This window comes from Globicephala melas, chromosome X (assembly GCF_963455315.2).
Source record: "Globicephala melas chromosome X, mGloMel1.2, whole genome shotgun sequence".
Lineage (NCBI taxonomy): Eukaryota > Metazoa > Chordata > Mammalia > Artiodactyla > Delphinidae > Globicephala > Globicephala melas.
This window is the reverse complement of record NC_083335.1, coordinates 68,080,948-68,105,933: the sequence shown is the minus strand read 5'-3', so window position 1 is coordinate 68,105,933 and position 24,986 is coordinate 68,080,948. Positions and strand designations below refer to the sequence as shown.

The window sequence follows — 24,986 nt, the reverse complement described above, 5'->3', positions numbered from 1 at the left end:
GTACTCTTATGCTCTTGGTGAGAACATAAATCAGTACAAACTCTTTAGAGGACTATAAATGTGTATTCCCTTTGACTAAGCAAGTTCATCGCAAAGGAATACTCCACACAGGTTTGCAAAGGCATACGTACAAATGTACATATGTTTGTAATTGCAACATTGTTTGTAATTGCAAAGATATATAGGAACATTCTAAATATCCAACAATAGGAAATTAGTTAAATTACAGTACATCTATATGATGGAATACTGTTTAGCCATCAGAATGGTAGATTAGCTAACAAATAAAGCTGTACCTTACATATGCTGATATCAAAATATATCCAAGATATGTACTCTTGAAAACTAGATCACTCAACAGTATTTACAGAAGGAGTTGCAAATTCAGATCCTGTGGAGGCCAGACAGGTAACATTTATATAAATGAGTAAAACAGGCTCAGTAGGAATGGATGAACTGGAGAGCACATCCCCCATCTAAAGGGCTCAGTCACTATTTTGTTCAATTGTTGACATAGAGTAAAATTACTAAAGGGAGAGGTGGAGGATAATCTTCACTTTATACTTTTTTGTACTTAGGTGTTTGAATTTTTTTAATTGAGCATGAAATACTTTTGTAATTAAAAATAAAGAAATTTCCGTTTTTTGGAAGGATGGATAAGTCAGATGACATTCAGAATTCTGACTTGGGCAAACTGGTGGTGTCATTGACTAATATAGTTGTCCCTTGATATCTGCAGGGGATTGGTTCCATGACTCCCATGGATACCAAAATCTGCAGATGTTCAAGTCACTTATATAAAATGGCATAGTATTTGCATATAACCTACACACATCCTCCCATATACTTTAAATCATCTCTAGATTACCTACAGTACCCAATACAATGTAAATGCTGTGTAAGTAGTTATAAATGCAATGTAAATAGTTGCCAGTGTGCAGAAAAATCAAGTTTTGCTCTTTGGAACTTTCTGGAATTTTTTTTTGCAAATATTTTCGACCTACAGTTGGTTGATTTCCATGGTTGCAAAACCTGTGGATACAGAGGGCTGACTATAATAGAAAATATAGGAGGAGTGGTTTTGGAGAAAAGTGGTAGAGTTCAATTTGGGCTATATTGTATTAAGGTAGGACATGCAAGTGAAGACTTTCAGTAGGTAGTTAGCTATATAGAGGTCCAAAGCTCAGAAGAGAAGTCTGTACTATTTGTACATATGGATATTTTTTCAAATCATCAGCGTATAAAAATATAAGTAGATGAGCTCAAATAGGGAGTAGGGTACATTCCTTGAACCCCCTGATGCTGTAGGTGAAATATGGTTGTATGTTTTTCAGACCATAGCTTTATCATACTACGAAAGTTGTATGTGACTCAAAAAAGTTAAGACCCACTGTTAAGAGGGAATGTAGGATGAGAATATACTCGACAAATACCAAATCAACATTTAAGGGATCAGGTGGAGAATACTGAGGAGTGACCAGAATGAAAAAAGGAAAACCAGAAGAGAGTAATGTCCTGGAAACCAAGAGAAGAGGAAAATGGCCAACAGGTCAAGTGCTACGGAGAAGACCAAAGAGAACGGTCATTAGAAGAGCTATTTCAGTGCAGTGGTAGAATCAAAAGCCAGACTACAGAGGATATAAATGAGTGAGAATTAAGTGGAGACTGAAATTTGCCCGTGAAGGGAAGACGGAAGACTGTAATCAATGTTTTGGAGGGGACGAAGGCAGTTGGACAGAGGGGATGTTTGTATAGGTGAAAGAGAAGAAAAATAAGAATATAAGATAGGACTCCTATGAGAATGGGAATATAAACATTGAGAAAGTTTCTGCCCAGTAGCCTCTCATTTTCTCTGCAAAGTAGCAAATGGGGTCTTTTGCTAAGAGTGGGTGAGGTGGTGGGAGAGAGAATTTGAAGAGAAATGTAGATAAGGGTTTGAATTATCTCTTGTAGGAAATTTGAAAAGGAGCTGACTTAGAGACATTTCAGAAATACTGAGCAGCCTTTGAGGGTCCAGCTGAAGTTGGAGATCATTCATCTTTATAACAGCATCAATTGGCAGTTGGGTAACTTGTCAGTGCTCATCAAACCACATGAGGAAACAAGGCAGATGGTAGAATTGATTCAGGATTGGGATTTTGTTTCTGGATGTGTCGCAAAGATCGGGAATTGACAGTGTTAGCAAGAAAAAAAAAGTTGATGGTTGAGCTTCTCAAACTTTGTCACCAAAGGTCCCTTTATAGCAGAGAATTATGACTACATAGCCTCTAGTTTGGGGGGAGTATCCCAAAGCAGCTCTACAAAAGCTTGAAATTTCTTTGGCAATTCATGTTTTATCTTTTAAATTTATACTGATTTTGTATTAGGCGAAATCTCTTTGTACTTTAACATGTTTCAAATTTCTTACCGAATTATTTTATATCCTCCCCCTCCCCCACACTCACCTCCATCTTCAAGTAAAACTGCTGATGAAGAAAGATAAATGACAGTGATCCTATAGCTTTCTTCAGTATACTGCTACACATTGCCTTAGTTTTTGAACTAAAGCCAGGAGAGGCTTGACAGAGACAGGAGTTAATGGGGATGCAAGTTTCCTTGAGATCTCAGAGAGAGAATGAAAAAACTAGACAGATACAAGGCTTGTGATAAGGAAGTGTAGGATGTTGGCATTGAAACTTTCAGAGGTGAAGCAGTTTTTAGTAAAGACAACATTCTGGATATAGTCGTGGATATGTTTGGCTGGAGTGGAGGTGCGAACCATTGGCATGAGGATTTGCAAGGATTTTGGATGGGTGGTACATGTGAATGTTAGAGTAACCCACCATGATGGGGAGGGATTTGGAGCCAAGAAGATTGTGCCAGGTGTGCAAGTCCTTGGTGAATGTGAGTAGATTAATGATGGTGAGTAAAGGTGAAGAGCAAAGATCTCAGACTCAGGTGGCCTATAGGGGCCAGGCAAGTAATGTAAATGAGTGAGGTGGGCCAGGTGTGGATTGTGGTAAACTGGAAGAGTACATATTCCATCTAAAGAGGCTTGTACTTTACTACATCTGATTGTTTTCCTAAGGAGATGAGTATACAGTGTCACTAGGTATCTTAATTTTTCAGGAGAAGCTGAAAATCTGGATTTTTGTGTGTATGACATTTCCCAATTTTTACATATTTGCAAATAGTTAAAAAAATTATTTTAACTGTGCAAGCCAAATAAAAACATCTATCTGCAGGCCAAATCTGGCTCCAAGGCAGCTGGTTTTCAACCTCTGGCATAGTAGAGAACAAGCCTCAAAGTAGGAGGGATTTTTTTCTTTTCTCCAAGGGGAAGTAAATAATAATTTGGTAGAAGCAGTGGACAGCCTGGAACGCTGTCTTCCCCCCATCCTTAACCAGTGGGTGAGAGTGTAAGAAACCTCTGGATAGGGCTGTAAGGGTAAATGGTGTCATGAGATAAGAAATATCACATTTTTTATACTAAAAGGACACCAATCATGGAGTTGAAGGCACATATGAGATGTTTCCTACCATCAGGTACTATACACAAAATAATACTTTCGTTTAAAACTGTGTTGGTTTGGCCAGATACGAACCTGCCTCTGTTTCTAATTAACAGTAACAGGGGCTTCCCTGGTGGAGCATTGGTTGGGAGTCCGCCTGCCAATGCAGGGGACATGGGTTCATGCCCTGGTCCGGGAGGATCCTGCGTGCCGCAGAGCGGCTGGGCCCGTGGGCCCGTGGGCCATGGCTGCTGAGCCTGCGCGTCCGGAGCCTGTGCTCCACAGCGGGAGAGGCCGCAGTGGTGAGAGGCCCACGTACCGCAAAAAAATATATATGTGTGTATGTGTGTGTATGTATATATATATATGTATATATATATATAAAATTAACAGTAACAAAGTCCATGTGGAATCTATTCCCTGCTTTAAAATTTTTATTTCAAAAAATTTTACTAACCAAAATTAGTAGAATGGTATCTCTAGTTAACATTATTTTGACTCTTTCCATTCAGATCCTTCACACATAATATCACACTGCATAGTGGCGTATTTCCATAGCATTTTATATACCTTCATTGACTTATCCTGTATTATCATGTATATGACACATGAGCTATATTGTACATAGCTAGAATGCTTAACACTAAGGTTATCATCGGGCAACAAGTGGAAGATAAGTAATACTCCAGATGAAACTGCATCTGGAAGTATGCAGTACATATTGGAGGACACAGTCTTGTACTTGAGGTGGTGGTGATGGACTACACACTGATATTGGAGTTTAGGCCTTTAGGCCTTCCAGATACCACGTAGGTACTGAATCAATCTCAGAGCCTCTGTTCATGTTCAGATTACATTTGAAGGAACGTTAATAATCAAGGAAACCCAAAACTTGGGATTGGAACTATTTGCAATAGTCTTAAAAGGCACACAACATTCCATGTCAGTGAGAGAGTCATACAGATAAATCCTGTCTGAAAAACACAGCCCACATTTTTTACTGGTCTTAACAAAGCCACAAAGTCTTAAATCGTTGGCAGAGGCCTTAATACTTAACGTTTGATTTAAATGTAAGGTAAACTGGGAAGATCTTAGGTTATTTTTCTGTGGAGTTCTCTTCTCTCCAGATCTGTCCTGCAGTTTACAGCTGTTTTAGCCTCCTCAGACTCCACTATCTGGCTCTGTGACTTAGCAAGACTTAGCTGTGCTTTTCTTGGGTTCGGCAGAAAGCTAAAGACAATTATAGGGCTCACTTCCTTTATTTCCTTTCTCTCAAGAATCACAGTCCTATACTTCCTGGTTGGAAACAGTTGTTTCATGTGTTTTTTCCAGTTTTCTGGTTACAGTGGGAAGACTAGTCCGATAGCAGTTACTCTATCATGCCCAGAGGTCTTTTAGGTTTATGGTATTTTCTGACATATAGAAACTTCATTTTTATGTAGTTACATTTATCAGTCTTTGCCTTTATGAATTCTATCTTTGGTATAATTGTTTAAGAGACCTTCCCTACCCCCAAGATATCCAACTGTATTTTTTTCTAATACATATAACATTTTAAACGTTTGAATGTTTATTGATTTTTAAAAATAGAATCCAAGGTATAAGGTAAATATCTAACTTATTTTCTCTTCCAAAGGATTAGCCAAAGTGTTCAAGTTGTATTTATGGAATAGTCTATCCTTTTCTACATTAGTATAAAATACCACCTTTATCATATACTAAATTCTTATATATATTCTTGAACCTATTTTGGAGCTTTCTATTTTGTTTTATGTGTTTGTTTATCCAGTCTGCACTGTTACCACCAGATAGTATCACTGTGATCATCATTCAGACTTTATCATTTTAAATTCCTCTGCTAGACTGTCTTCACCCAAGTACCCTAAATACACTCTAGGATCATTTTTGTTAGATTCTATCTTGTCCATAAATAGATAGGTAGGTAGGTAGAGAATATTGACATTTTAATTTGTGGATTAATTTGAAGAGAGTGTATATCTTTATAATAATACGCTTCTTCATCTAGGAGCTCATGTTTCTTCATTTATTCAATTTTTCTTTTACTTCCCGCAACAAAGACTTCTAGGTTTTTTGTATAATTTCTAGGCGTCTTTTGTTTATTTCTATGTTTTATAGTTTTTGTTGCTATTGAGCATCTACTTTTTTCTTGTTGAGTTTTTCCCTAGTTAATTAATTAATTAATTTATAAATTTATTTTAATTTTGGCTGCGTTGGGTCTTTGTTGCTGCACGTGGGCTTTCTCTAGTTGCAGCGAGCAGGGGCTACTCTTCATTGCGATGCGCAGACTTCTCATTGCAGTGGCTTCTCTCGTTGCAGAGCACGGGCTCTAGGCGCGTGGGCTTCAGTAGTTGGGGTGTGTGGGCTCAGTCGTGGCGCACGGACTTAGTTGCTCCACGGCATGTGGGATCTTCCCGGACCAGGGATCGAACCCCTTTCCCCTGCATTGGCAGGCGGATTCTTAACCACTGCGTCACCAGGGAAGTCCCTATTCCTAGTTAATTTAAAAGTTTTGCTACTGTTGTACATGTGCTCCCCGCCCCCAAAGTGATTATTAAATCTAAAGGTTTCAATCAGTTTGAAGAATAGTATTGTTCGTAGGTTAATATAATGCTTAAAGTATTTCTGTGTACTAGTTTCTAAGTCTGTCCTTGAGACTACTCTGTAAGTTTGGCCATTAATAAATATTAAGGTTTTCTTTCTTTCTGTCAATGACTCTCCTTAGATTGGGGCCAAGGTATACGTATTCCTACATACAAGTTAAGTCTCTCACATCATTGAAGAGAATAAAATCTCTTTTGATCGTAAAAATGGTAAAATTTACACAACATAAAAATTTACCTTTTTTAACCATTTTTAAGTTTACAGTTCAATGGCATTAAGTACACTCACAGTGTTGTGCAACCATCACCACTATCCATTTCCAGAACCTTTTCATCATCCCAGACAGAAACTCAGTACCCATTAAACAGTAACCACATTCTCCCGTTCCCCCAGTTCTTGGTAACCTCTGTTCTACTTTCTGTCTGTGAATTTGCCTCTTCTAGGTACCTCATATGAGTGGACTCATACAGTACATAGAATATTTGTCCTTCTGTGTCTGGCTTGTATTTCACTTTGCATAATGTTTCCAAGGTTCAACCATCCATGTTGTAGCATGGATGAGGATTTCTTTTTTTTTTTAAACGAATATGTAACGTTTCTCTCCTATTCTTTACCTGCCATTCATGCCTCACTTAGCTTTAATCTGGTTCTACCCTGCCCGGCATACCAAGTGAACAGTATTACATAATTGCCTGGTATAGTGGGCACTTTTCAAGTCCTTATCTTGATCTCACCCCAGTATTTGACATTACTGACCATTTCTTCCTTGAAACTGTAGTATGATTGGCTTCATAACAACTTTCAGCTCTTACTTTCCTCCTACCTCTTTGACCATTCCTTTTCAATCTCCTTTACTGAATGTTCTTGTGCCTGTTCCTACAACTTTAATTACTACCTCTTCCCTGGTGACTCTCAACTCTATTCTGGGGAAAGATCTATATTATATCCCAACCACCTGCTGAACATTTCCTGTTGGATGTCCCAGTGGAACTTGAAACATGCTTCAAACTGAGTGTTCTTCCAACCTTTCTCTATTCCAGTTTTCTCCCTCTGTCCTTTACTTGACTCACTCCTTTACTGTTTCCAATCTGGGTTGAATGGGGTACTAGCGTCACTGAGTAGCTACATCTGGAAACCTCAGAGTTACTTTTGATTCTTTCCCTTGAATAAATCCCCAACTTCAAGCATATCACTAAAACCCTCATTATATTTTGCCTAGATTATTACAATAAGTAGTCACCTGGCCAGTGTCCCAGCCTTTAGACTTAACCTCTTTCTAACCTATCATTCACATTCCTGTCAGATAGACCTCTTTAATAATTCATACTTAGAAAAAGGTCAAACAATACAGAAATAGATAGAATTAAATATTAAAGCTTCTTCCAGAGACACTGCTTTGGGAAATATCCCCATTGTTCTCCTTACTTGCTGCAAGTGGTAAATCCATCCTTCTCCTGGAAAAAAAAAAAAAAGCTTGTTCCTGCCCTCCCGCTCCTATCTCCCATAGTTTTATTCCCTAGAGGTAACAGTTTGGTGTGTATCCGTCTATACTTTTTTTTTTCTTTTTTTGCCGTACGCGGGCCTCTCACTGTTGTGGACTCTCCCGTTGCGGAGCACAGGCTCCAGACGCGCAGGCTCAGCAGCCATGGCTCACGGGCCCAGCCACTCCGTGACATGTGGGATCTTCCTGGACCGGGGCACGAACCCGTGTCTCCTGCATCGGCAGGCGGACTCTCAACCACTGCGCCACCAGGGAAACCCGTCTATACTTTTTTCTGTACTTATACAAAACATGTTAAGTAATTACACATAAATAGTTTTTAACTTTTGGGGTTTTTTTTTACAAAAATTGTCATTTTTATAGATAATAAGTCTGTAATTTGCTCTCTACTCATGAATATATCCTGATCCTCTTTTTTAAGCTTCCATTTTGAAATAATTTTAGACTCAAGAAATTACAAAAATAGTGTAGAGTCCTATATACCCATCACCCACCTTCCTCCAATGGTGACATCTTACATAGCTGTGGTTCAATATCAAAATCAGGAAATTGATATTGATGCATTACCATTAATTAGATTACAGACCTTATTCAGTTTGCACCTTTAAAACAATCTATATTCATTTGTGCATGTGGATAGTTTTATGCAGTTTTATGCCATCACACCACCACCACCACCACCAAGGTTTAGAACTGGTCTGTCATCACAAAAGAACTCCCTGACGCTACCCCTATGCATCCATGTCTCTCCACGTGCACCCACCATTCTCCTTGTTCCCTGGCAACCTCTTTACTCTTCTCCATCTCTATAGTTTTGAAACTTGAGCATGTTATATAAAGAATAATATAATATTTTTGAGATCGATTTTTTTCACTAAATATAATTCTCTTGAGATCCATCAAAATTATTGTATGTGTCAGTAGTTCATTTTTTAAATTGTTGAGTAGTGTTCCATCTCACTAGAGTTTGTTCAACCATTCAGTCATTGAAAGACATTCAGTTTTCCAGTATTTTGCTTATGAATAAAGCTGCTGTGAACATTAGTATACAGGATTTTGTGTGAATATAAATTTTCATTTCTCTGGAATAAATGCTTAAGAATATGATGGTAGATGTATGTGTGGTTTTGTGAGAAACTGCTGTACTCTTCCAGAGTGCCCGTACCAAGTTGCATTCCCACCAACAATTATGAATCATCGTTTCTCCACAGTATTTGGTATTACCACTGTTTTAAAAAATTGTATCCATTCATCTATCTCATTGTGTTTTTACTTTGCATTCCCCTAATGGCTGTTGATGTTAAACGTCTTTTCATGTGATTATTTGCCATCCATATATTTTCTTTGGTGAAGTGTCTGTTCATTTCTTTGCCCTGGTTTTAATTGCATTGTTTTCTTACGATTAATGAGTTTTGAGGGTTCTTTATATATTCTAGGTATGTCCTTTATTAGATATGACTTTTTTTTTTTTGGCTGCGTTGCTTCTTGTGGGCTTTCTCTAGTTGCGGCGAGCAGGGGCTACTCTTTCATTATGGTGCGCGTGCTTCTCATTGCAGTGGCTTCTCTTGTTGGTGGAGCACAGGCTCTAGGCTCACGGGCTTCAGTAGTTGCAGCACGCGGGCTTCAGTAGTTGTGGCTCACGAACTCTTCAGTAGTTGTGGCTCACGAGCTCTAGAGCACAGGCTCAGTAGTTGTGACGCACGGGCTTAGTTGCTTCGTGGCATGTGGGGTCTTCCTGGACCAGGGCTCGAACCCGTGTCCCCTGCATTGGCAGGCAGATTCTTAACCACTACACCACCAGGAAGTCCCTAGATATATGATTTACAAAGATTTTTTTCTAGCCTGTGTCTTTTCAGTCTTTTGACAGTAACTTTGGAAGAGCATAAAATGTTTAATTTTGATGAAATCCAATTTATCAGTTTCTTCTTTTTGGACTGTGCTTCCAGTATGTCTCTAAGAAGACTTTGCTTAACCTAAGGTCTTGTGGGACTTCCCGGACCAGGACTTCCCGGACTTCCCGGCATGTGGGAACTTCCCGGACCAGGGCTTGAACCCGTGTCCCCTGCATTGGCAGGCAGATTCTTAACCACTGTGCCACCAGGGAAGCCCCATGATCCATTTTGAATTTATTTTTATATATGGCATGAGATTTAGGTTGAGGTTCATTTTCTTTTTGCCTGTGGATGTCCAATTGTTCCATTATTGTTGGTTGAGAAGACTGTTACTCCAGTGAGTTGCTGTGAGCACCTTTGTAAAAAATCAGTTAAATGTGTGGGTCTGTTTCTGGGTTTATTTTGTTCCACTGACCTACGTATCTGTCCCTCTGCACATTGCCGTGATTACTGTAGCTATGTAGTAAGTCTTATCATCAGGTAGAGTGATTGCTTTCACTTTATTCTTTTTCTAAATTGTTTTCTTATTCTTTAGCCTTTCCATGTAAATTTTAGAAGAATCTTGTCTATATCTACAAAAAAGTCTTGCTGGGATTTTGATAGGAATTGAGTTAAACCTATAGATCAATTTGGGGAGAATTGACATCTTTACTGATCCTGTCTTACTGTTAGTACATAGAGATCTCTATCATTCTTTTTAATGTATTCCATAGCATAAATATATATCATAATTGATATCCTTGCACATTTGTAGGAATATTTTTGTAGGAAATTTTGATGTTCTAAAACTGTGTTCCAAAAGGGCTGGCTGTACCTGTTTATAATAAAAATAACAGTGAAGGAGAATGCCTGTTTCCCTACAGCCTGTCCAACACTGGAGATTATCAGTGTTTTAAAATCTTTGCCAAATTATTTCTGTAAAATTCAAGTATATAACTTAAACTAAAATTTTCCATCATAAAAATGTTACATGTGCGTTAAAAAAAATCAGACCATATAGAATTGTATATAGTGAAAAGGAAAAATCTCCCTGTCCTTCCCCTTTACCCATCCCATTCTCCAGAGTAGTGTTAGTTTTGGTGTGAAGCATTCTGGGCCTTTTTCTGTACACACCATATACTTTTTCTTTTTTTGACAAATGAAAGCATATATTCTGTTCTATAATTTTCTTTTTTCAGTTGACATTATATTATGGACAATTTTTCATTCGTCTAAGTATGTGATCTTGTTTAAATAAAATCTGTTCATATGTGACTCAAAAAGGCAAAAGAGTGAACTGAATATCATTTTGAATGTTTCTGGAAAAAAAATCTAAATTGGATTTCTACTTTGCTTTTAAAAATACTGTGGCTGCTTGCTATGGAGAACAGTATGGAGGTTCCTTAAAAAAAACTAAAAATAGAGTTACCATATGATCCAGCAACTCCACTCCTGGGCATTTATCTGGAAAAGATGAAAACTCTAATTCAAAAAGATACATGCAAGGGGACTTCCCTGGTGGTCCAGTGGTTAAGACTCCATGCTTCCACTGCAGGGAGCACGAGTTCAATCCCTTGTCGGGGAACTAAGATCCCATATGCTGCACGACACGGCGAGAAAAAAAAAAAAAAGATACACGCACCCCAGTGTTTATAGCAGCACTATTTACAATAGCTAAGACATGGAAACAATGTCCATCAACAGATGAATGGGTAAAGAAGATGTAATATATATATACACACATACATACACACAATTGAATATTACTCAGCCATAAAAAAGAATGAAGTAATGCCATTTGTAGCAACATGGGATGGACCTGGAGATTATCATACTAAATGTAGTAAGTCAGACAGTGAAAGACAAAGATCATATGATATCACTTTTTTGTGGAATCTAAAAAAATGATACAAAAGAACTTACTTACAAAACAGAAATAGACTCACAGACGTAGAAAACAAATTTACAGTTACCAAAGGGGGAAGGTGGGGAGAGGGATAAATTAGGAGTTTGGGATTAACAAATACACACTACTGTATATAAAATAGATAATCAACAAGGACCTACTGTATAGTACAGGGAACTATATTCAGTATCTTATAATAATCTATAATGAAAAAGAATCAGAAAAGAATAGATATATGTAGATGTATAATGGAATCACTTTGCTGGACACCTGAAACTATCACAACATTGTAAATCAGCTGTACTTCAATTTTAAAAAATACTGTGGCTGCTACTATGTATAAAAAGGGTACAGTGATATATTGTATGGCACAGGGAATACAGCCAATATTTTATAATTAAATGGAGTATAATCGATAAAGATTTTGAATTACTATGTTGTACACCTGAAACTAATATATAAATCAACTATACCTCAATAAAACGTGTGTGTGTGTATATGTATATATAAATAAATACTGTGGCTGAAGTAGAGGGAGATTGCCCAGTGATAATTGTCTTTTGACATTTCATTTCTGTGAGAATACTTGTTTGTTGTTCAAGAATTCATTATCTGCTTGAGTTTGATAGGGAATAGACATAGGATGTCCATAAGTTACTAGCCCTCTTCTCTTATGTACTGTATTGAGCTAGTAAATAGTGATATAGCAATCTGTTACAAGGCATCATCTCACTGAAAGTCCTGTACTTATGGTGAGTGAGATATTATAATATGCTAGAAAACAAATATGCACCAGAAAGTGTTAAGGCTACAACAAAGCCCACATTTCCAAAAACAGCATTTGGGAAAATAAAAATTATTATTTATTAAAAGAAAAAGGAGATATAGAAAAATAGGCTTTCTGTCAGCCTGGGAGTTTCTATAATGTATTGTCAAGGCAGTGTATTTTCTGTGGTGCCAGGAGAAACAAAACAAAAAACCTTATTACCATGAAGGATATAAATCAATGTTAACTTCCCCGTGTTTATTCTATATAAGCTATTACAGTTGGCATCATGTAGAGTTAGGTGAAGAGTATAGAAAGAAAAATGGGCACAGAAAGAAAAATGGCCTAAATCTAATAAGTGATTGCTCTAAGCTCCATGGAGGCAGGAACCATGTCTGTCTCATATCCCCAGTGTGTAGGATAATTCTTGGCACATAGTAAACACTCGGTAAATATCTGTTGAATGAACTAACGGTCAAAGAGAGAGGTGGAGTACCCAGAAAAAGTGAAGTGTGGTGCAGTAGAAGCTCGGGCTTGGAGAATTTCAAGGAAAAGAAGTGAACGTCAATTGCGTATGTAACATAGCACTTCTAGGGTTGAGTCTGAAAAATGTTGAGTGGATTTGGCAATTAGCATATCACTGTTGACCTGATGAAAACAGTTTCAAAGAAGTGTCCTTTAACACTGCCTCATTCTCTGACACAGTTGCTACTTTCTCTATGATCCCTTAGTGCTTGGTATGTTGTTGAAATTATGAATTTGTGTATATTTATCTTCCATGAAGCCGTGAAAGGGCATCAAGGACAAGGACTTATCTCTTGTTTTTTGTTGTTTTGTTCTGTTTTTTATTTTTGTATCTTCGTATCATCAGAGCCTAGCACTATACCTGGCTTCCAGTAAGTACTTAAAAATGAAGAGTTAGGCTGTTATAAATTTTATTCTACAAGAAAAGGTGTTTTGAATTGTCTATATTGTTGTTTTTCTAATTGTAGAAATATGAGATGAGTGTGTTTAGCTAAGGCTATATGTGTAGTTTTTAAGTTGCTAAATGGAATGGTCCATTTGGGGGAAAAAAGTATTTTAACGTTCTTTGGGACTTTTAATGAGGTAGGTCCTGAATGTAAATCCTACCCATGCCCAGTGAGATTTATTACCCCAGTTCCCCTCTGGATTTTCTAGCTTCTTGAGTTTCTAATCCAGATTCTGAGTAAAGTTCTGTTACAATGGTTTGAGAGCTCAAACCTCTTATCTTGGAAACTAAACATCTTAATTTGCATTTGATCTACATCATACCTAATGTAAAGAGCCTAGCTACAGTCTGAAAGGTTAGATTCACTTCTCTTTTTACCTTTTTTGGACCTAGTTTGAGATAAATATCTAAGAATTAGGAGAGCCCAAGCTCATCTTTTTTGGGATCTGTGGACTATGCATAATTGAATTTAGTAATTCTAGTTTCTTTAGGAATTAGCTGTGCACATTTTTCCTTTTTTTCTTTTTAAATCTGGCACTGATTTTTTTTAAGCTTTCTACTGCTACTGAGATTTTATTTTTTAATGTTAATGATTCACATTGCAACACATGCATATCCCCCACACTGTTCACTGTCAGGATAATAATTTATGCTTGTTTTGGCACAGTGTTCATCTTCTTAGGAGGAAGGTTATTTTTAGTATTTGTGGAAATGTTCTCAAAGGAAATAGGAGCTTAGGAGTGATCACAAACCCTCTTCTCTTGGTTGCATAGGACTGCTCACCAACTCAACTGGTATTTTTCTCTGAAACCTTTTAGATAGCAATAATACTTGTTTTCCCTCTCTAACTAGAACCACAAAGCTTGTAACTTTCTTCTCTTCTCCTGACATTACTAAAGAGGAAAATTAACTTAGAAATGACAAAAGGAATTTTCTTTGATTTTGGTGGAATATCAACTTTCCAAAGCTGTCATTGGAATTATCACTATTTAAGGACATTTGATTTGAATTACATGTGATTCTGTAGGCTACTGCCAATCCTTATGAATGAGGCAAAGTATAAATATAAATATATTTCTTAGATATTTGCAGTTGCTTTGCCATGATTTACTAGATAAGGAGTGAGAAGAAAAACAAAATTATTCAGAAAAACATTTCGTTTTGCAAATGGGTCACTTGTTCTCCTGTAGGGCACAGTGATAATTCATAGACAGTTTTATCTTTCACATTCATTTTCATGTCATCCTGGAAATTACTCTTCATAAATTCTGATTTTCTGTATAGTAATCCTTTAGAGACCGGGAAATTGGAATTCAGTTTCTGCCTCCTCTTTTTCCCCACAATAGCCACAGTATCTTTATTATTCCCGCAGAGGCCCTGTTGTCTGTGTATGTCTTTTCACTGGATGACTCTTCTCTTCCTAAGCTGAGAAACTTAAAGCTGATCATCCTACTTTTATTTGTTTATTTATTTATTTTTGGCTGCGTTGAGTCTTCGTTGCTGTGCATGGGCTTTCTCTAGTTGCAGCGAGCGGGGGCTACTCTTCATTGCGGTGTGCGGACTTCTCATTGCAGTGGCTTCTCATTGCGGAGCACAGGTTCTAGGCACGCAAGCTTCAGTAGTTGTGGCACGTGGGCTCAGTAGTTGTGGCTCGCAAGCTCTAGAGCACAGGCTCAGTGGTTGTGGCGCACGGGCTTAGCTGCTCCGCGGCACGTGGGGTCTTCCTGGACCGGGGCTTGAACCCGTGTCCCCTGCATTGGCAGGTGGATTCTCAACCATTGCGCCCAGGGAAGCCCTGATCATCCTACTTTTGGTAAGCACCTGATTGCTGCAGAATATAGAGCAATATTTTTAGCATTATGGAGATGGTTATGGACCCCTTTGAGAATCTGATGGAAAACTATGGATCTTCTACTCAGAAAAATATGTATTATATACAGAATTCTGTTTACAGTTTGAGGGGTTCATGGATCTCACTCATTATCACTCCATTCAAGAATTTCTGGTGTAGGGACTTAACTGGTGGCACAGTGGTTGAGAATCCGCCTGCAAATGCAGGGGACATAGGTTCAAGCCCTGGTCCAGGAAGACCCCACTTGCCATGGAGCAGCTAAGCCCGTGCACCACAACTACTAAGCCTGCGTGCCACAACTACTGAAGTCTGCACGCCTAGAGCCCATGCTCCGCAAGGAGAAGCCACCGCAATGAGAAGCCCATGCACCACAACAAAGAGTAGCCCCCACTCACCACCCGTGTGCAGCAACGAAGACCCAGTGCAGCCATAAATAAATAAATAAATGAACAAACAAATTTCTGGTATAGGTAGGGTTAAGAAAATATCTGTATTTTTATCCGTTTTTGGTGATGTTAACAGTGGTTTGCCAACTCCACCACCATCTTTGATCCAAAATATTATACTTCAGTGCCACTTTGCATATAATAGAGTTAATAATAGAGTTATAATAGAGTTAAATAGCTGAAACCCTTGTAGCTCTTGAGAGCATGGACTGTCAGAAACTGAGAACAGACACAGCTAGTAATCAAAACACACAGAGAAGTATGTCAGCTATATAAGTAAGTGTATTTTTTTATATTCTGGGGGTTTTATTAGTGGGTATTTATTTTACTTTTTTAGGGTTTTCTTAATACAAATTTATTTATTTATCTATCTTTGGCTGCATTGGGTCTTCGTTGCTGCACACAGGCTCTCTCTAGTTGCAGCGAGCAGGGGTTACTCTTTGTTGTGGTGCGTGGGCTTCTCTTTGTGGTGGCTTCTCTTGTTATGGAGCACGGGCTCTAGGCGCACGGGCTTCATTGCTCCGTGGCATGTGGGATCTTCCCAGACCAGGGCTCGAACCTGTGTCCCCTGAATTGGCAGGCGGATTCTTAGCCACTGCGCCACCAGGGAAGCCCGTGGGTATTTCTTTAGAGTTGTGTGTTGCAAAGAAAATGGGTGATGAAGAGGTCACATCTTTTTTTTTTTTTTACGGTACGCGGGCATCTCACTGTTGTGACCTCTCCCATTGCGGAGCCCAGGCTCCGGACGTGCAGGCTCAGCGGCCATGGCTCATGGGCCCAGCTGCTCCGCGGCATGTGGGATCTTCCCAGACCGGGGCACGAACCCATGTCCCCTGAACTGGCAGGCGGACTCCCAACCACTGCGCCACCAGGGAAGCCCGAGGTCACATTTTTTAAATGGTTTAAGAGAAAACTTTGCAAATGTATAAACTAATTTTTCCTTGTATTATGAGAGCACTGAGATATTGAAAGCGTTGGTGTATGTTTAGGTTTCAAAACTGAAGAGCTGAATTCTTATTCTATAGGCTGGAGTTTGAGGGATGAGTCAGGTAGGTAGGTATAAGAGCCAGGATACTGCAATAAGCTGATGTACTGGCCTGGTGAAGGAGGGCTCTAACCTGTATGCAGCCTGTTTTCTCTAACATCATGCATTTCTATCAACATGAAAGCTTGTCTGATAACTTTTGCAGTCTGTGTCCATCAGTACTTTGAGGACCCAACCTACTGGTGGCCCTAGAAGATTAGAACTCAGAAACTTCAGCTTCGGTCTTCTTATCACTCAGACTGTTCTTGACTGTGAGCCAGCTCTGGCTGTCTTTATACATGTCCTGAATATCTTTTGGTTGACTGCGTTTTCTTTCTGGTTTGTGTTTGGCACAGTCAGCTTGTGTGAGGACACAGCTTTACTTATCTTTTATAAAGAATAGATGACCTGGGACTTCCCTCGTGGCTCAGTGGTTAAGAATCCACCTGCCAATGCAGGGGACACGGGTTCATGCCCTGGTCCAGGAAGATCCCACATGCCGCGGAGCAACTAAGCCTGTGCGCCACAACTACTGAGCCTGTGCTGTAGAGCCCACAAGCCACAGCTACTAAGCCCGAGTGCCACAATTACTGAAGCCGCGCGCCTAGAGCTCGTGCTCCGCAGCAAGAGAAGCCACGGCAATGAGAAGCCTGCGCACCGCAACGAAGAGAGCAGCCCCCCGCTCACCGCAGCTAGAGAAAGCCCGCATGCAGCAACGAAGACCCAGCGCAGCCATAAATAAATAAATAAATAAAAGAACAGATGACCTATGCTTGTGAGAGATTTTAACTGAAGGAGACTTATTTATTTGTATAATAGCTTGCGATAGAGTAGTTACGGCACGAAAACTTCACTTGTGGTATATTTTTTATCCTTTACGTCCTGATAAATAGTACATTTAATTCAAGCATCACCTCCTCTGAGAAGCCTTTCCTAATTCTGCTTTCCTTCTTACATCCCCAAATTGACTACTTCCTCCTCTATGCCTCTACTGAGCCCTGTATAGATTTTTTCACTGCATTGTATTGCCCCATTTGTTTATAGTCTATCTCACTGTGCTAGACCATAACTTCTTGAGGATATGGTCTATATCTTATTCCTTTCTGTGTCTAGTGCCTGGCACCTAGAAGGTACTCAAAAATGTTTTATGAATGATTAGGTGAATGAACAGTATATTAAAGAATATTATAAAGCAATTAAGGCAGGGAGTAAAAACTCAGATGCCTTCAGGGTCCGGGCGTAAATGAATTAAGCAGCCCTGGTAGGGACCAAGGTAACCTGGGAAACACATGCCTTATCTAAAAGGGACAGCTGCTACTCAGATCCAGCCCATCGGTGCGTTATGAGAATGTTAACCCTGTGTTGCCACATCTTTTACTTTTTTAAGAGAAGCCAGACATTTGGGTTTTTATATGAAATCTCTTGATTGTTGGATGTTGCCAACTAAGATTTTTTTTAACTTTTTATTGAGGTATAGTTTACATACAGAAAAGTATATATATTATGAGTGCACAGCTCAATCCATTTTCACAAACTGAAGTGATTTTTTTTAATTGAAGTATAATTGACCTACAACAATATGTTAGTTCTAGGTGTACAATACAATGATTTGACATTTCTGCACATTATGAAACGATCACCACCTGAACTGATTTTTTTGTGAGCCAAATAAAATTGGATTGACCTGCAAGCCACCAGTTTGCAACTTGTGACAAAAACTGTATGGGGAGCTGTGTAGTTTGGTTAAGAATCACCTAATAGATTAAAGTGTCTTACATCAGTCAGATGCAGTGTGTGGACCTTATTTGGATTATGATTCCAAAAAATCAAATGTAAAAGAACATTTGTAAAACAGTTGGGGAAATTTGAATGTTGACTGGCTGTTTAATAATATTAAAGAATTATTGTTAACTATTTTAGGTGTAATACAGTTGTTTGTTTTTTTTTAAAATAGACTTTATTTTTTAGAGCAGTTTAGAGCAAAATTGAGCAGAAGGTACAGAGTCCCCATATACCCTGTGCCCCTACACATGCTGAGCTTCCCCTGTTATCAGCCTCCCCCACTAAGGTGGTACATTTGTTAAAATCAATGAACCTACGTTGACACATCATTATCACCCAAAGTCCATAGTTTACATTAGGGTTCACTCTGGGTATTGTACATTCTGTGGGTTTTGACAGATGTACAGTGACAAGTATCTACCATTATAGTATCATACATAGTTATTTTTTGAGAGTCCTTAAAGACACATACTGAACAATTTATGGATGAAATGAAATGCTGCAATTTGCTTCAGAATAATTTGGGAAGTGTCAAAGTTGGTGTAAATGAAACAGGGCTGACCATGTATTGATAATCATTGACATTGAGTAATGGCTACATGGGAGTTCATTTTATTAGTGTCTCTGTTTTTGTATGTGTTTGAAATTTTCTACCTCCAAAAGTAGAGCAAGAGTCCAAGTTAAAGCTGAAGCATGATTCTTTGGATCTAGGGTAATGGGACACTACCGCTGGTGACAGAATGTAAATTTCTGGAACTGAAGTCTGCAAAGGTAATGGCATTCTCTTTTCATTTTTAGGGCCTGAAAGTCAGTATACCAAGACTGCTCAGGAGATTGTGAACGTCTGTTACCAGACATTGACTGAGGTAAGTGGTAAAGAGGAGGTCCCCTTAGGATCTAGCTTTCTGGAATCCCTTTGTTCCCTAGAGTGATGAGGAGGCCTTCTCTGCCTATCCTGTTTTAAAATGTAATATCCCACCCCAAACCTCAGCCCACATCCCTTAGTTCCTTCCCTGCTTTATTTTCTTACCTAGCACTAAATGTTTTTAATAAACTATGTAATTATTTACTTTAATTACCATATGTGTCCTGCCACTAGAATAGAAGCTCTTCGAAGACAGGGATTTTCATTTGCTCTTTTTACAACTTTTGTATCCCCAGTGTCTAAAACAAATGTTGAATGAATTCACTAATTTTCTTTATTTCTCAGTATGATGAGCATTTGACTCAACTTGAGAAGGATATTTGCACAGCTAAAGAAGCAGCTTTGGAGGAAGCAGAGTTAGAAAGCTTGGACCCAATGACCCCAGGGCCTTACACACCTCAGGTGAGTCTGAGGACTAGAAGCCTCCTCTTACAGTTTTCTTTTTGGTTTGGGAACTTGGGAGCATGTTAACAGATGTATTTACTGAGATACCCTTCTTCTCTGTCCTTCCTCTTCATATGCCTTTCGTGTGCTTTCTTGTCTTCTCAAAGGCTAAGGTGAGTGAGGGCCGTGGGTCTTGGTAGCCTTGTTGAATCCAGAAGAGACAGATATGGGATGAATGAACGGGGTGGGATCTTAGTTGTTTAGGCAGTATTTAGGAATACCAGATTCCTGACGACCATGGCCAGAGGCATTCTCTTGAGTCTCTGGGGCTCCCTTGCCTCATGCATTGGGGTTCTAGGACATCCCTAGAGTATAGACATGGGCCACATTGTTCCTGTGCCTTATAGATGCCTGATTACTCATTCCTTCTGAGATATCTCAGTGTAGCTCAGATGTCACCCATTTTCCTGGATTGACTCGCTCTCCCCATAAATGAAGACAGGTAATGTTTTATAATGTTCTTCAATTTTCATGTGAAAGACTAGAGAGCAAGATTAATAAGAAATTTTTATTCTTTCTGATCTGACCCTTGAATGTACTAAGAGTCTCTTTCATCTATACTATACTCTTAGAGGGCTGGTATATTTGAATAATAAGACTTACCAGAATATAACTGTATTGGAGGCACTATGGTAAAGTGGAAAGTACATGAAGGTTGGTATAAAACAGTCCTGGGTTTGAGTCTTAGCTCTGCTGCTATCTAGCTTTGTGAACTTGGGAAGTTAACTTAACCCCTCTAATCCAGTTTCCGTTTCTCTAAAATGTACTTTTCAAGGTTGTTGCAAACATTAAACAAGGTCATTTGCCCAGCACATAGTAGACATTCAGGAAATGTTTATTTCCTTATCTGTATGAAAGTCACCTACAGGGTTCTCAGAGGCCCTTTCAAATTTAACCAAATATTCTAATGCATATTTCTCCCAATTCCCACTGGAAAACGTTTTTCCATTCTGCTCAGGTTTCACTCTGAACTAATAATGCAACCTGTGTGATCTCTGTTGGATAATTGCTGTCTGTATCTCATTCATGCACTCTCCTTACCTATCTTTTACTCTCTCTTTCACCCCAAAACCTAGGCCACTGAGGGGCCAAGTATAAAGAGCCCTAAGATACGTCTTCCAGGCCCAGAACAAGGAAAGGCTCTTGGAGTGTGTGGGCAGATTGGGTCAAGGGGGCTTGGGTGAGTGATGTTGCCCAGGAAGGTCCTATTTGCTAATAGGCCCACAGCTTCCACAAGACCCTTTGTGGTAAGTTAAAGCCTGGGTTTTAGCCATCATTCCCCAGGAGAGTCTAACTACTGAGTGGCGTGTTTGCTCTGCTCTGTGACAGCCTAAGGCTAGCCCTTTGGTGAGTCAGACCCTTAGACCCAGAAGCCATCTTCCTTTCTTCCCTTCCCCTCCCACACTATCTCAAATGGTGGAGGAAAACCTGGCAACTGTTCTTCCTCCGGAGCAGTAGCTGTTGTTTTGTGCAGTTAAGAGGATCTCCTATGAGGAGTAGGGTGTAGGTATTGCCTCTTCATTATTCCAGTTCACTCTCTGATCATTGCCTTCACTCATATATACACGTTTTAAATTAGAAAGCCCAGTGCATTATTTCTAAACCTGAGAAAGATGCGCATGAGTGATTGTCCTTACTCATAACTACTCTCAAACCCAAATGCTATTAAAGTGTGTTTGTGTAAGTTTAACCTGTCATAATACAATTTTGTTGTGTAGAAACATGACAGTAATCTTACTTTACTTCCAGCTCTAAATGGTGGTAATCAATAATGTATTTTCACTCAACTATTTCTACCCAGCTTATATTGCACCATACATTCAGCTTAACACTTTCTCTAAAATTGCTTGCTTTACATTTTCCCACATAGCGTTTCATTCCCTGATTTTCTCTTCTTTTGTTCCACAACTAGTTTATTTGCAGTGTAATGCTTTGAATTCTGTTTTGCCTCTCTTTCTCCAAAACCCTGTTCCCAATCAGCCTTGTTTACTTTAAAAACAACAACAAAACCAACAGCAAAGTAACACATGTGGGTTTTTTGTCGATAAAAGTAACATGTTCATTGGGACACATTGGAAAATATACAGAATAAATAAGTTACTTAAAATCAAGTCCACCAGTCAGAAAGAACCAACCACTGTGAACATTTTGGCGTGTTTCAAATCTGTAATGCGTGTATGTGTGCGTTTATAGACACATTTTTTTTTTTTTGCGGTATGTGGTCCTCTTACTGTTGTGGCCTCTCCCGTTGCGGAGCACAGGCTCCGGACGTGCAGGCTCAGCGGCCATGGCTCACGGGCCCAGCTGCTCCGCGGCATGTGGGATCTTCCCGGACCGGGGCACGAACCTGTGTCCCCTGCATCGGCAGGCGGACTCTCAACCACTGTGCCACCAGCGAAGCCCTATAGACATATTTTTAAAGTGAAATTGGTCATTATGATCTTGTCTTGTTTTTGCTTCACATTATATCATGAGCATTTTATTTCATTAAATAGTCTTTGAAAACATTTTTAATAGCCACATAATATTTCTACCCTCAGCCAGCTTTTTAGAGAATGCTTTCCTACTTTTCCAGCCTGTTCTTTTTTAGTCCCTCCTGCCCTCCTTTCACTGAATTAGACGGTTTGTTAAACCCCTGTTCTCTTCAGGAGAGGGAAGAAGGAAGGAAGCTATAATTTGTTGACTACCAAGCATTGGGTAAGGAGCATATACATATCTCTTAATTCTCCCAAACAACCTTGTGAGGTAGACATTATCATCCGTGTTTCACAGTTGAGGAAATCAAGGCTTAGAGAAATTAAGTAATTTGTTAAAGTTACTCAGCTAGCAAATGGTAGAGCCAGGACTCAAACCCAGGGCCGTTTACTCCAAAGTCCATGGTTTTTCACCATGCCATTTTGCCTCGTAGCATCCTCTGGTGAGCTCATAAGCTCTTACCCCATTCCATGCTCTGGTTGGAACTGAAATTTCTTTATCCCATTTTCTATTAGATGTCTCTAAACCAAACAATCTAAATGGCACTGGTATAAAGCCCTGGGCCTAAAAACAATAAGACAGGGCTTAGAAGAAATTAGGTTATTGACCATAAAGGCTGTTAGGACATAGAATTGTCCCATAGCTTTGATGCTTTTCTGCTTCAGGCTTCTGATCATATACATCAGATGCCTCTCTGCTAGAATGAGCAACATTTGTGAGATACCCAAAAATCTGTCCATAAAACTATGTCAAAAGTATGTTTTCTCTTTAAATGGATTGTTCTGCATGACCTTTTTCTGCAGTGAATGCTCTAAAGGGGAGTTCTCTGTATTTCTTGCTCCCTTTACTAAATAGAAGCTAAGTTGTATGATTTGTGCCACAGCCTCCTGACTTGTATGATACCAACACATCCCTCAGTATGTCTCGAGATGCCTCTGTATTTCAAGATGAGAGCAATATGTCTGTCCTGGATATTCCCACTGCCACTCCAGAAAAGCAGGTGACACAGGTAGGATATTCTTTTTCTCTTTGTGAGATTGGTAGTGTGCTTGGGGGTAGGGGGTGGGGGAGTGATGGTGGTGGTGTGTGGACATGTGTCAAGGATGATGATTGGACTCCTTGGCCCTGGGAATTAAGGCCTGGAAATGTGATTTCAAGGTGGGACGGTGGCAGGTCGCATGACTGGCATTGTCTTCTATCTGTCACCATGGGCAGAGTCAGGCACAGCAGAACTTAAGGGAAGGTACAAGTGTGAAAAATGTGTGAGGCATCACAGCAGCCTGACAGGTGACTAGAAAGACCAACTGCATTCAGAGACAGAGTTCAAAATAATTGCCCTGCTACTTTACTGTATATGAGTTATCTAAATTAAAGTTATTCTTAAAATTAAGTTTTTTAAGTTGGCCTTTTCTTGAGGTATCAGCAGATACTCCTGATCTGAATCCAGAAATCTTATCAGCTGATCTCAGTCAGGGTTCCACTGGAGAGTGCAAAATCCAGGAGGGTTTTTCTGTCCCAGAGTCCAACACAAGCTAGGGAAAGCTTGGTTTAGAAAGGAGGAGTCTCCTTGTGATGATACAGTAATAGTAGACCAAGGCCTTCCTGTTCTTTGGGTTTTTGTTTTTCTTTCTTTTAACCCTACCTGTGATTTCCAAAGAATGAATGGGGGAAAATGCACATGCCTTGAGCTGTGTAAACAGCCCCCACTAGCTGTGGGGTTGGCTGGGATATCAGGGAGGAGCATCGGTCCTGAGTGAGAGCCCTCGGTTAACTCCTCCTACTGGCACGTCCCTCAATGATGTGCTATTTGTGTTCCTTACTCAGATGCGCCAGGGCCGAGGTAGGCTGGGCGAGGAAGACTCTGATGTAGATATTGAAGGGTATGATGATGAGGAGGATGGGAAACCTAAGACTCCAGCCCCAGTGAGTATGCTTACAGAAAGCTCATGGTTACATTATACCCTTATATGGTAGGAGCCCCAGTAGTACAGGACAGGCCAAATCCCCAGGCACTATCAGAAGGTCTCCATAGTGAGGCCCAATCTGACTTGTAAGAACCAGCTAAACAAATCTATCCACCAAAATTATGTAACTTCTTGTAAGGCAGCAAGGGGGGTGCGGCTGGTGGTGGCTTCTGGTCTTTTACTTGGTCGATTAATGGGACTTTGATCCTCAACTGGTCTCATTTAGGAAGGTGAAGATGCAGATGGTGATCTTGCAGATGAAGAGGAGGGAACTGTGCAACAGCCTCAAGCCAGTGTCCTGTATGAGGATTTGCTTATGTCTGAAGGAGAAGATGATGAGGAAGATGCTGGGAGTGATGAAGAAGGAGATAACCCTTTCTCTGGTACGTAGCTCACCATGGCACCCTCAGGACTTGGGAGGAAGCTCTGGGCCACATATGCTGTTACCAGAAATTGCTCTTTTATTGAAGTCCCATTAGTAGACCTCAGGGTACTGAGCACTCGCTCATAGGCTGATCAAATTTATTAGTCTTAGAAGAGGTGAAAAAATACAACACAGGAGGTACAAAAGATGACAGTCAAAAAGGCAATGCCAAAGCAGCGGTTTTGATTTAAATACTTGATAAAAACGAGATAGAAGTGTTATATGTGGCAATAGGGAAGGAAAATGAAGAAAAAAGATCCTGCTTTGGGATTTTTTTGTGGATTAATGACAATAGCAGGGGATGAGTATAGGAGGACATGATGGGGGGGGAAGAACAGATAGATAGCACTGAAATGGAAAAAGGAAATGATTTTTTAATTCTCTTTCCAAACTACAGATCTTGTCAATGTTGACCCTAGGCAGTCCTCTGAGGTGAGGAGTCCAGGCAAGATGCCTCTGTAGATGCATGGGATTAACTAGTTCTGGAAGACTAAGCCAATGATGTTAATTCTTTGTCAAACTT

The 24,986-nt window shown here is 39.6% G+C and overlaps 1 protein-coding gene across 11 annotated transcripts in view; it reads left to right on the top strand.

Annotated features, from left to right (window-relative positions):
* TAF1 (TATA-box binding protein associated factor 1) overlaps positions 1-24,986 on the top strand; it is a 98,749-nt gene that overhangs the window by 61,074 nt on the left and 12,689 nt on the right. For 7 of the 11 annotated variants that reach the window (XM_060292773.1, XM_060292772.1, XM_060292771.1 and 4 more), the window contains exons 33-37: positions 19,030-19,097; positions 19,442-19,558; positions 22,959-23,084; positions 23,900-23,998; positions 24,266-24,422. In XM_060292773.1, coding sequence (XP_060148756.1) covers positions 19,030-19,097; positions 19,442-19,558; positions 22,959-23,084; positions 23,900-23,998; positions 24,266-24,422 — 567 coding nt within the window. The other 4 variants (XM_060292776.1, XM_060292775.1, XM_060292778.2 and 1 more) reach the window with 3 other exon arrangements.